At 42.4% G+C, this 12619-nt stretch overlaps 1 protein-coding gene across 2 annotated transcripts in view; it reads left to right on the forward strand.

The window, feature by feature from the left end:
- The first annotated feature begins 396 nt into the window (after positions 1 to 396).
- Positions 397 to 12619, forward strand: part of TTC23L (tetratricopeptide repeat domain 23 like) — a 66576-nt gene continuing 54353 nt past the window's right edge. Inside the window, exons 1-4 of one of the 2 annotated variants that reach the window (XM_040262307.1) lie at positions 397 to 567; positions 1805 to 1879; positions 6404 to 6584; positions 10166 to 10289. In XM_040262307.1, coding sequence (XP_040118241.1) covers positions 1812 to 1879; positions 6404 to 6584; positions 10166 to 10289 — 373 coding nt within the window. In that variant the 5' untranslated portion in view covers positions 397 to 567; positions 1805 to 1811. Of the gene's footprint in view, positions 568 to 948; positions 1880 to 6403; positions 6585 to 10165; positions 10290 to 12619 lie in introns of those variants that run through there. The other variant, XM_040262306.1, reaches the window with a different exon arrangement.

Genomic DNA, 12619 nt, shown 5'->3' on the forward strand with positions numbered 1-12619 from the left:
GTGCAGGGAGCGCGGAAGGCGCAGGGTGTCGCCGAAAACAGCCTGGGTACATCTCAGCTTTAAATAAAGTCGTGGAGTCCGAGGCCCCATTCCATCCTTCGATGGGATTTATCGCCTCTTTCCGGGCCTTCATCTCCGAGGGGTAAAGTCAAATTGAGAAAAACAATAGTAGGCGGTAGAGCTGCAGGAGAGGGAAGTGTCAGGACGAGACGCGGGACGCCCTCATCTAGCCTGAGAGGACCGGAAAGCCTCCGCGGCGGCAACAGCTGAAGTTGGCTGGGGCAGCCCCAGATTCCGCAGAACCGGAAGTGTCCGCGTCGCCATGGCTACAGGCACGGACGCTAAACGCCGCTCCCAGCATTCCGTTCCTATGGTAACACCATTGTCTCCCGAGCCAAAACCCCGGCGGCGAACGCGGAAGGCAGAGCTAGCTGAGCGTCTCGCTTCCGCAAGGCAACCTGTGGCGCCTTGAACGAGGTCCGCAGAGGCCAGTACACTGAAGCGCCCCGCGGAAGTCGAGCAGAGGGTGCCAGGAAGGCTAGTTCCTTGCCTTCTGCCCTCCGCCAGGTACCCCGCGACACTTGCCTCTCGGCCGCTCTCGCCCTCTCTTCCGGCCAGGGCCTCTGCGGCCGGTGCACCGCTGACAAGAAGCCAGGGGGAACCTCCGACGGTGCTTGAAATGTGGTGTTTAGGTTTACGAAGACGAGACAACTGCAGAAAAGAAGAAAGCGATTTGCACTGGAAAGAGGGGCCAGAATTTGGTGTTACAGTTCAGGGTCATGGGAAACCTCACAGGAACAGAATTTAGGAGATTGAGAAGTCAGAACCTCTCCCCCTGGTCCACAGTTTATATATATATATATATATATATGTATGTATGTATGTATGTATGTATGTATGTATATATATATTTATGGGTTTGTGTGTGTGTGTATGTTTGGACCTCTCCCTCTGGCAACAGTTTGGATTGAACCTGGGCCCTCTGCTTTGGCAGTGTGGAGCCACTGGACTACCAGGGAAGTCACCGGCTACAGTTTTGAAAGTAGAGAATAGAAAGACAAATTAGTGAATCTTCCCTTTTCGTCTTTGGGTGCAGCCTTAGTCAGAGACCTATTCAGGGCTCAGGTGGGAATGAGTGACTTTCTGCAGGGTGAAATTAGGAGAGACTTGGTGGGTGCTAATGTTCATAAATAATTGCATTCCGTTTGGATTGGATTTAAGCAACGGGGATAGCCACGAGCGTTCAATTTAGAAAATAATATAAATCATTTTTTTCTTTTTTTGCCATCAGTTTTCACTATTTCCTCCATCAGTTAATGACAGCAATCAAAATAGATGCATGTGTTTTATGTTTTAGTTCCTTAACTAGGATCACCTACTAAATAGTGAGACGTCTCTAGGGACATGAAGAATTAACAAACACACTGTTGGTATGTTAGTCGTGAGAGCTGATCATCTGCAAAAACAATATCTGACTTGAGTAGGAGATCACAGTTTCCATGATTCAGGAGATGTAAATGTGTTGGCTTAAGGGGTAAGAAAGGTCAGAGATTTGGGAGGTAATGTGGAGTAAAAATTAAACAATAGAAATTTAACTCAGGGATTCAATTTGACAAATGTCTTTAATTTCTGCTTTCCAGGTCCACCATTCATGAGTGTGTGTGTGTAGTCTATTTGTGGATTTAGGATGGGTTATATGTTTGGGCAGTTTCAGTTTAATGCTAATAGCATCCAACAGAGGGAAAATAGAACAGACTTCTAAGTGTTTTCTTCCAAAGCTAACCTCACATGTGATTCTTGGTAGTAAGAAGATGCGAGCCAGCCCCATCCGCATCCCAACTGTCACCAGTGACACCGACTGGGACTTCTGCTTCCATCTGTAAGTGCCACAGAGTCTTAGCATCACTTTCCATTGGCCTGAAACACTGGGACCTTCACTTTTTCTAAACTATGAAAAGATTTTGTTTTCCAGTGTTTACATTTTATGTTCTTTAAAAGTATGTTCAAATGTAGTAGACTTTTTTATTACATTTTTAAACTTTGTATTGAAGTATAGCTAATTAACAAGGCTATGATAGTTTCAGGTGGACAGTGAAGGGACTCATCCATACATATACATGTATCCATTCTCCCCTAAACTCAATTCTTCTCCCATTCAGACTGCCACATAACACTGAGTAGAGTTCCCCGTGGGACCTCCACTTAAGGCCAATCTGGGTGAGAAGCTTTGCATGTATGTTATAGGGAAGATTGAGATTCTGTGTTGTTTTCTAATAACAGTTCTGCTTTAATGTCCATTTGTACTTATGCAACCTATACAAGTGTTTCCCTGGTGGTTCAGTGGTAAAGAACCTGCCTGCCAATGCAGGAGACGTGAGTTCAGTCCCTGGTTTGGGAAGATACCCTGGAGAAGGAAATGGCAACGCACCCCAGTATTCTTGCCTGGGATATCCCAGGGACAGAGGAGCCTAGCAGGCTATAGTCCATGGGGTCACAAAGAGTTGGAGAAGAGTTAGTTGGAACACACACACATGCAACCTATGCAAGATGGAAAAGAAATGTTTTTTTCCTAATTTAAGGGAGGTTTCAACTCTTTTTTTTTTTTTACAAAGATAATTTTAACAAGATTGGTAAAATCATGGAGAATTAAAAAGTTAATGAGCAATTGAAATTGTTTCATGAAATAGTCTCTCAGTCATGTCCAACTCTTTGCGACTGCATGGATTGTAGCCCACCAGGCTTCTCTGTCCCCGGGATTCTCCAGAAAAGAATTCTGGAGTGAGTAGCTATTCTCTTCTCTAGGGGATTGTTCCAACTCAGGGATAGAACCCAGGTGTCCCACATTTCAGGCAGATTCTTTGCTGTCTGAGCCATCAGGGAAGCCCTTCATGAAATAAACAATAAGTAAATTAAAAATTTTACATCATAGCAACTAATACTTATTGAGCAAATACTATGTGCCAGGCATTGTTCTAAGTACTTATATATATTAACTCAATTAATTTCTCCAACAACTCTGTGAGGGAGGTACTGTAATTACCCCATTTTTTAGATGAAGAGTATAAATTAAAGAAAGGTTGGGTAGTTTGCCCAAAGTCACATAGCTAGTAAGTACTGTTCAAACTGGGCAGTCTGACTTCAGAGTCTGTTCTTTAACCACTTGTCTATACCAGGGCTTTTCAACCTTGACACTGTTGACATTTTGGATTAGATAATTATTTGTTGTGGGGCTGTCCTGTGCATTGTAACATCCTTGGCCTCTACTTATGAGATGTCAGTAGCTCCACCCCCATTGTGACAAGCAAAGTAATCTCCTGACATTGCCAAATATCCCCTGGGAGCAATATCATCGTTGGCTGAGAACCATTGCTCTATACCAATGCTATCAAGTAGAAATATAATGCTAGCCAAAAATCTAATGTTAAATTTTAAGTAGCCATATTAAAAAATAAAAAGAAATAGGTACATGTAAATACTATATATCAATATATATATAATATTATATAAAATAATTAATGAAATATTTTTCTTCATATTAAGTCTTTGAAATTCAGTGTGTATTTTACACTGCAGCAGACCTCAGTTCAGGCCAGCTACATTTCATGTGCTTAACAGCCAAGTGTGTCTAGTGGTTAACATGTTAGTGTAATTCATTCTGTACCATCTTATAAAATATTTTAAGGATTATATAACTATAAAAATTGAAGTTAAAAATGTAGAGTTCAGGAATTTTCCTGGTGGTCTAGTGGTTAAGAATCTGTGTTTCAGTGCAGGGGAAATGGGTTCAAACCCTGGTCTGGAAACTAAGATCCCACATTCCCCATGGAGCAACTGAGCCCACTCGTCACAACTTGAGAGTTTATGCACCAAAACAAAAGATCCTGCATGATGCAGTGAAGAACCTCCATGCTTCAACTAAGACCCAATGTAGCCAAATAAATAATCAAATTAGTATTTTTTAAAAAAGAAAAAATGTTGTGTGCATAGTAGAGTATCTTGGAAATAGTCAGATAATTCATATCTAATTTTACTAGTAAGAATTCACATTTATGATGGCAATATATAGAATAAGTTAGAAGCTGAGCAAGGCAGATCATTCATTTAACTTTTTTTTTTAAAAATATTTTTGGTCATGCAGCACATGGAATCTTAGTTCCCAGACCAGGAATCAAACCTGCATTCTTTGCTTTGGAAGTGCAGAGCCTTACCCACTGGACCACCAGGGAAATCCCTGGCCTAATGTTTTTATTCTGACTATCCTTTGAGATATCTATCTGGTCAGTATTCTCCAGGTATCTTTCTTACCTTTCACAGCAACAAGTTCAAAGCTAGTTCAGGGCTTTGCAGTCTCAAGTTATTTATCAAGACTTGAATGTTTCTTCTTCCTTTGAGGCCCTGCTATTAAAGCTTGGGCTTATTTTGGGCTTGTTTTTAATATCAAAAGTTAATAATATTTTTGGTGACCCCAATAGGTTGAACTTCTGCTCCAGGTATATGAAATATACAGCCTAAGCAAGGTCTTCTGTTGAGGGACTAAGTTTTCTTTCTGTGAGTTTCTTGAGTTGGGCTCTCTTGCCATAGATTTCCTCTATCATCAGTCTTTTTCAGGCATCTTGAAGACCTTATACTTCCTTTTCCCAGTCATTTGTTCATCATTAAACAAGCAGTTATTTTTTCCTACTGTGACCCAGATATCAGGGTTTCTTAGAAACAAATGAGACTTAGTCCCAGCCCAGATGATTTTACTTACTAGGAAGCAAAGAAGACTCAGAAACAAAACAAATTTTGAAAAAGACTGTAGTGTGAGTCGCACTATAGTCGAAGTTGGAGGAAACTTTCGCAAGCCTGTAGAGGGTGTTTGTACTACTTCTCCAGTGCAATATTTCCAGCAGAGGTGACACTCTGTTTGGGTCTTGGAGGAGTATGGAATTCACCAGGCAGAGATCAGGCAAGTTTAACTCCTATTTCCCAATTTCATGGCTTCGCCAGGCTTCTCTCCCTTTTCCATTGAGTTTTTCCACGTCCTCTGAAAGCACACTTCTGTTTGTGGGCTGAGTGCAGTCCTGCCAGGGCCTGGGCCTGGGCCTAAAGAAATGTTGCTGCCCTGTCCACATGGTTTACCCACATGCCTAAATAAATATAGGTTATTTAGAACAGGACTCTGGATGGATATTAACATGTCATTTATTTGAACCTGGTATAAAAGGTTACATTTGACATTTATTTTCCTTCTAAATTTTCTCCTTTTTGTATTCTTACAGCGAGCATTCATTACTTATCTAATTAGTGGAAAAGGAAGGTAAATTTTATTTTGAAAACTATGCAATTATTGAGCTGTTAAAAACTATCATGATTACAAAGGTGATTCTTTGGGGAAACTTACTTATAATTAATTAAAATTTCTGCTGTTCCTCTTAAGATCTTAGAATTCTATTTCTTCTGGAACACTTTATGATTTTTCTGGTAGAGTTAGGATATGGTTATCTCTTTTGTTAACATAGGATTCACTCTGGGCTTTATCACATCAATTACCCATTCATAATTATGTTTAGCACTGAAATCTGAGATTTACGTTGTCTGTGTGTATACATGTGTGTATATGTGTGTATGTGTGTGTAAGCGGGTGGGGTAGGGGTGCTGGGGAAGAGGGAAAAGAGTTTTCAACCCACTCAGCTCTTTTTCCAACACATTTTTGGTTTATTTTTTTTTCCCCCTAATAATTGAAAAGGTCATTTCTCTCCTGAATCTGCAGTTGACCCAGTGTGTGTTCCCCTCCCTTCTCCTTGGTAAGACCACATCTTCTTTAGTTAGGGTTTATGTTGAAGCTTTTAAGAAATTTTAAAGAGGACATGTGAAGTTCCAACCTCAAAATGTTAGTTCCCTTTATCTTATTTCACTGTGTCCATTTTGCCCCTGGTTTGGATCAGAATTTAGAACACTGGGAATCTTGGAGATCTTCCAATTCAACATCCTGAAGTCATGGAGCTCATAAAATAATAATAGCTAATGTTAAAAGAGCACTTACTAAATAGCAGGCACTGTGCTAAGTGATTTATGAGTATTACCTGACTTAATCCCATAACCTCATCAGGTGAGTGTTCATATTGACTTCATTTTACAGAGAAGCAGATTAATAGCTTACTTAAGGTCTTATGGTTGGTAAGCCGCAGAGTTGCAGCTGAGTGGGTAGTTCAACAAATCTGTTTCATTTGAACCACTACATTGCTGTTCTAATTCTGGGTTTTGTAGGTGACATGAGTTTGCTGCCTGGCTTTATTCTTCAGGTCTGTTTTAAAGATCATATCCCCAGCCCCCATTTGGGAGGGCTCTGTCCTTCAGTGCCACCTTGTTTGAGATACGAAAAGGTCAAACCTCACTCCATGTCCCTCTCTGGTACCCACAGGTCCCAGCAAACCAAGATCCCAGAACATCAGCGAATAGGTGAGTCATCTCCCACTAGTGGATCTGAAGAGAGTGAGGAAGACACCAAAGTCAAGGAGAAGGTCATAGACCGTATGGCTCATCCCAGAGAGAAACTGGCCCAATCCCAGAAGAAAATAGCTCAGCTGATTAAGGGGAAAAAGGTAAAATAAAAAATCACAAGGGTTTCCATTTTCAAATATATATGTCCATGATTAGAGAAACTCTTCCTTAACTTCGGACTGAAGGCCATGAAGTGAAGGAAGGTGTTAATATTTCTTTGTAAGTGGGAGAAAACAGAGCAGAGCATAGTTGGTAGCCAGCCCACCTTCCAGTTCCACACATGGGTCACTAAATACTTCCTTGGAGTATTTGTGCTCCTGGCTTTAAACTGAAAATTGATGTTGGATCTTCCTGTTGCTGTGTCGTTCTTTTAATTAACAAACAGTTTTTTATTTCTCCTGAAAGGTTTCAGGATAATACCTTTTGGGCAACAAGAAGTCCAGGATAGTGAGGCAAGAGACTTGAGAACAAGGGTAGCCAGGCGCAGTCTAGGCTCAGGCCTAGCAAGGATATGGTAAGATGCCTGTGGTTACAGTGGAATCCTAAGTAAACCAAAGGACAGGAAGTGGGTGGTAGCAGCAGAGGTCAGGGAGTCCAGGTATCCATTTCCAAGAGCAAAGCCAGGACTTGGGAACTGGGACCTCAGAGCAAGTGTTTAGCAGGAGTGTTCAAAGTCCAGGAACAGGAGACAGCCTGTCAGTGACCCTCGTGATTAACACACAGGCACCAGCCTGCTCCCAGAGTGTTATTTATCAACAAAGCATTCTTATGCTGACTTACTGACTTCCTAGCCATTCCCAGACAAGGGAAAGAGTGATCTTAAAGTACTTGTGTGAAAGTCTGCAGATGGCTTAGGAAAGGCTGAGAGAGGCACCTCAGAGGACAACAGAAGTTGATACTTCCCTGGATGAATATATCTGTAAATTTACCTGTGTAAACTACCCAGAAACTTGGAAAGGACCATCATCCTGACCCATTAGTATTTCATAAGCCCAGACTAGAATGATTAGTTCTAGAAAGACAAGTACCAACTGCCGTGGAATGCAAGTGTGAGCTTCTAAGATTTGACAGCTCCTTGACCACTTTGGATAATGACAGAGATTGAGATTTAGGAGTTAAATCTAGCCCTGAAGGACAGGAGGATTGGCGGTGGCAGAGGCAATGCTGGGCTGACCTCTGGAGCCCATACTGGTTATCTCTGTGCCCAGGACAGGAAGTGTGGGGATGGATGAATACACAACGTCCAGAGCCAGTAAAGGACTCAAGGCTTTGGACTCTCATTCTAGGCATTTATCATGGTATTATGCTTCCTCCTCAGAATAGAACTTAGTATTTACTGTGCGGTTAGCCCATGAAGAACACTCACATGTTCTGACCGAATGGCTGTTTTTAAAGCATGAAGGGAAATGTCCCTCTCACATTGTTTGCTTCTGTGTGTTTGAGCTCAGAGGGATGAAGCCTAAGGTGCGGAAGGATGTGGGAGTCACAGGGGTCAGATGAGAGCAGTCCTTAGACTTCTCTGTGTGTTACTCTGTAAGGGGGTTACAGTCAGATAATACAGAACAGATTCGGATCCCTTTGATATTGACTCACTTTCCTCTAGAGTAATTCTGTAAGGTGAGTGGTATAGATCCCTAAGTAGAAAAGGAAGCTGGGACGCAGGGTGTTCTTGCCCGAAACCTCACAGTCAGTAAATGTCAGAACCAGGATAAAAATTCCAGGCTTCCTAAAGTGCTGTTCCATCTCACCAGGAAATAAATGCCTGACTTTGTCAATCACTGCAGCTACCTGGTGACTGTGTATGTAAAGTTACTGACATCTATGCGTTAAATATGTAATTCTTTGAATACTTAAGAGAGCTCTGCCCATCAGTTCTACAGGGCCAAGGACTCTTTCCCCACCCCATCCTTATCTTTGCCAGTAGAGAGATGATTTATTCAGCAAGTACTGAATGAGTGGCCTCCTCTGTGCATGGAGCATACAGTAGTAAACTTGAGGAATAACTGTTCTTGAGGAACGTATTTTCTATTTGGGGAGACAGATCATAGACAAAAAAATTTTAGTTAATGGAATATCAGAGAAAGGTAAATGCCATGAAGAAAAAAAATTAAAGTTGGTAATGGGGTATAGTAAGTGATGGGGTGAGAGGCTGTTTTATTAAAGTGACCAAGGAAGGCCTCTCTGAGGTGAACAAAATGAAAATGACACAAGAGGGTAATGATCTGAGAGTGTCCCAGGCTGGGGAACAGCAGGTGTACAAGCCCTGAGCTAGAAAGTAGTTTGCTGTATTCAGGAACATCAGATATCTTTAAAAATCCAGATATGCTTATGATCATAAATAATAATAAAAATTTAGAAGAAGGAGAAAAAGATGGAAGAGGAGAAGAAAAAGAATGATAAACACCTAGCTACTTGGTCACCATTGGCAGGTGCTAGTTATTGAACTCATTATTTGGAAAGCTGGTAAATTAAGGGAAAGATTAAAGTATATATCCTGTCCTTCTGTTGTGAACTGTACTGTTGGGTAACCAAGAAATAGATGAGGGGAGATTTCATTTTTATAAAGCTATTCCAGCTAACATATGAAGAAGGAATGATAGAATTAGGATATCATCATTCTATTATCTTTTATAGATTTATTCATGTAGTTTTGCCTTCATTAGCAAGAGACAAGCAGAGATTAGGTGTCTTCTGATGGTAGAACATATGAAGTAGTTTTGCTTGGGGGGAAAAAAAAAAGCTAAAGGTAACCAAACTTCTAAATCCAATGACCAATATAAAGGCAGAATGGAGGATGGAAGGACGTGTTCAGTGACACCATAAGGAGGTAGTCAATCCAATTTTCATCTTTGCGAAACACTATAAGCCAAATAACTCAGTTTCTTCCATAAATAATTTTCAATGAAAAGAATTAGAAATAAACGTGGAACCCATGGATTAAAGGAGACTCAGGAGATAGATCTCAGTGTTTGGACAATCAAACTGCAAACTATGAGGTAATTATTAGATTTATGGGACTAGATATTTGATAGCAAGGAATCATTGTTAATATTTTGGTGCAGTAGTGATTTTGTGGTTGTTGGTTTGGCCCAAAAAGTTCATTTGGGTTTTCTCTGAGATGTTACAGAAAAACCCAAACGAACTATCCGGCCAGCCCAGTATTTCTAAGTACATATCTTTTGGAGGTACTTATGAAATATGAGATGACTTAGTATCTTGGATTTGCTTCAGAGCCATAGAGGGAGAAGGTAGGTACATGTGGAGCATAGATATGAAACAAGATTGACAATGAGTTGTTACTTGAGGCAGCTAAGTGAGTCATTGGCCATACTGTTAAAATTTTTCACAGTGAGAGGTGAAAATAAGTCCCTCTGGCTGTGATGTAGAAAGTTAACTATGGAGGGGGGCAGGGGTGGAAGCAGTAGGAGGGGCTGAGGTCACCCAGGTCATAGGTGAGGGTGGCTTGGCTTGGGTACGCATGGCAGGAATGAAGAGAAGAGCTTAGCTTTAGGACTTCCTAGTAAGGGGGAGCCCACAGGACTTGCTGAATTGGCTGTGGGATGGGAAGCGGGGAGGAGGGATAAAGACGACAGCGGATGCAGTCCTGCATTCCGGTGATGAGATGCGGGCCGGAGATTTTCCTCCTTTCCAGAAAGCATGATGACTTGCTTGCTCTCTGCAGAACATTGAAGCAAATAAGGAGCTGATTCGCTGTGTCATCCTTTCTCGGATTATTTTTGGGGAAGAACACTGGAAATGTGCACAGGCTTTGGCCGCCCTGGCTTATGGCTACCTGACACTGAGAGGTACTCTGTTTCCCAGCTGGGTGTGGGTGGGTGAGCCATGCTGAGCACACACACAACTGCAGTGGGGGGTGAGAATGACCAGGGGAGGATCCATCCTGTCCCCAACGCACAGCTCATCAAGAGAAGGGAAAGCCCACGGGTGAGGCAGGCAGTAGGATGGGGGACTTAGAGATAAAGATAATAGTGAGGGAAAGAAGGCAGAGGACAGAAGGCTGAAGGACAGAATGGGGTAGAGGAAGCGGGGCCGGTGAGGAAAGAGAAGAATCAGGAAGGGCCAACTCAGGGAAGCCAAGAGAGGAGAAGGCATTTCAAAAGGCACAGTGTGGTTTCAGCAGGTTCTGATGGCAGAGAGAAGTCAGATGGGGTGAAGGCTGAAGAGAGACCCATGGATTTGCCAATCAGCGCGTCACTGACAGTGGGCTTGGCACCAACAAGTAAACTCCCGGGAAGACAATTTAGGAAACTGTTTCTGAAATTCTGACTGGAGGTGAGGGCAACTTGAAACCAAGAGGAAGGAACCAGAAGCATTTGAGGGGGATGTTTGTCTGAACTGAGGGAAGGCAGACGCAGCCCCCCTTTCTTCGGAAAGATTACTGAGTGGGTCTGTGGAAGGAGGTTGGGCTTCATCTTCTGAAGTCAACACTTTCCATGAGCAGCCCCAGTAGACCTTGCGTGTTGCTTTTCCAGTTAGATTCCAAGCTGACTCAAGACAGGTAAACAGGTCATGTCACAAAAGATGCCGGCGGCACCGCCCTCTTTTCCCTGACTCACAGGTCTTCCCGCCACATGCATGGGCAACCACATTTGAGTCACAGGTTGGAGGGGGAAAAAGTTTTCCTGTAAAGGAAGGTCTTTTTGTGTGTTTGTTTTTTCTTGATGGGAAAAGCAACTTCCTGGTTAAGTGTCCACATAATATAATAGTGCTCAACCTTGCATCCAGACTTTCTGAAACCTAGCCTAGAATTTTTCTAGGTTATGATCATGACCTGTCCTTGAGAACAGCCCAGGATCTTTTATTTCAGGTATAGGCTTTTACCCAATTTCTTCACTTTAACTTTTTAAAAAAAGTCTGTGGTCTTTCAAATAAAATAACAAAAGCTTTGAAAAATCACAAACCTTCAAGAGGGATGAATTCCATTTAGTTTTGTTGTCATTAATTCTGCAACTGCTTTAAAATGGATAGAATTTATGAGCCAGGCTTCCAGGTAGGCAGGACATAGGCATCTGTGTGTGCTCATGCCTCGCTGCACGCATCCGTGTTTTATGGACAGCAGACCTGCCTGCCTCATTTCCCTGGGAGCCTTTTCCAGTACTGGGGGAAGGGCTTCAAGCCAGAAGACTGATTTCTCTCAATAAACAATCTTGCAGTATTTAATGAGACATTTGTATATGGGAGATGCTGTGAAGAGGACTCTGGGAACTATAAGGTACAGAAGGCACAGTCTTGGCCTTTAGAGAATTTACAGCCTCATGTAGAAGGTGAGCTACATATAGGCAGCTATGATAAGAAGGCACCAGAAAGCAGATGCTTTGTGACTGGTTTAAATACAGGGCTTTGGGGATGCTGTTGTTGTTCAGTTGCTAAGTTGTCTGACTCTTTATGACCCTATGGACTATAGCACGACAGGCTTCCCTGTCCTTCACTATCTTCCAGAGTTTGCTCAAACTCATGTCCATTGACAGTGATGCCATCCAACCATCTCATCCTCTGTCATCCCCTTCTCCTGCCTTCAATCTTTCCCAGCATTAGGGTCTTTTCCAGTGAGTCAGCTCTTCACATCAGGTGGCCAAAGGATTGGAGCTTCAGCTTCAGCATCAGTCCTTCCAGTGAATATTCAGGACTGATTTTCTTTAGGATTGACCAATTTGATTTCCTTGCTGTTCAAGGGACCTTCAAGAGTTTTCTCTAGAACCATAGTTCGAAAGCGTCAATTCTTTAGCACTCAGTCTTCGTTATGATGCAACTCTCACATCTGAATATGACTACTGAGAAAACCATAGCCTTGACTAGATGGACCTTGGGGTTGTTGGGTGAAATCATTGCTTGCTGAAGGTAGTAAGTGATAGATTCAGGAAGAGGTACCATTCAAGAAGGTCCTTTGAAAACTGTCTAGGGTTAGGTGGGCAGAGGAAAGGGTGGACATTTCTGATGAATAACGAAGCCTGGGCAGAGGCCTGGAGGTGGGAAGGTGCAATGTGTGTTTAAAAAGCAATCAGCAGCCTGGCCAGCTACACTGAGGACTACTCAGATGAGCCTGGAAAGGGCACCTGGGGGCAGGCTGAGGAACTAGTCCTTTATTTGATAAACAAGGAGGACTAGTAGAGCTTTT

The sequence above is a fragment of the Oryx dammah genome, unplaced genomic scaffold (genome assembly GCF_014754425.2).
Source record: "Oryx dammah isolate SB20612 unplaced genomic scaffold, SCBI_Odam_1.1 HiC_scaffold_20, whole genome shotgun sequence".
NCBI lineage: Eukaryota > Metazoa > Chordata > Mammalia > Artiodactyla > Bovidae > Oryx > Oryx dammah.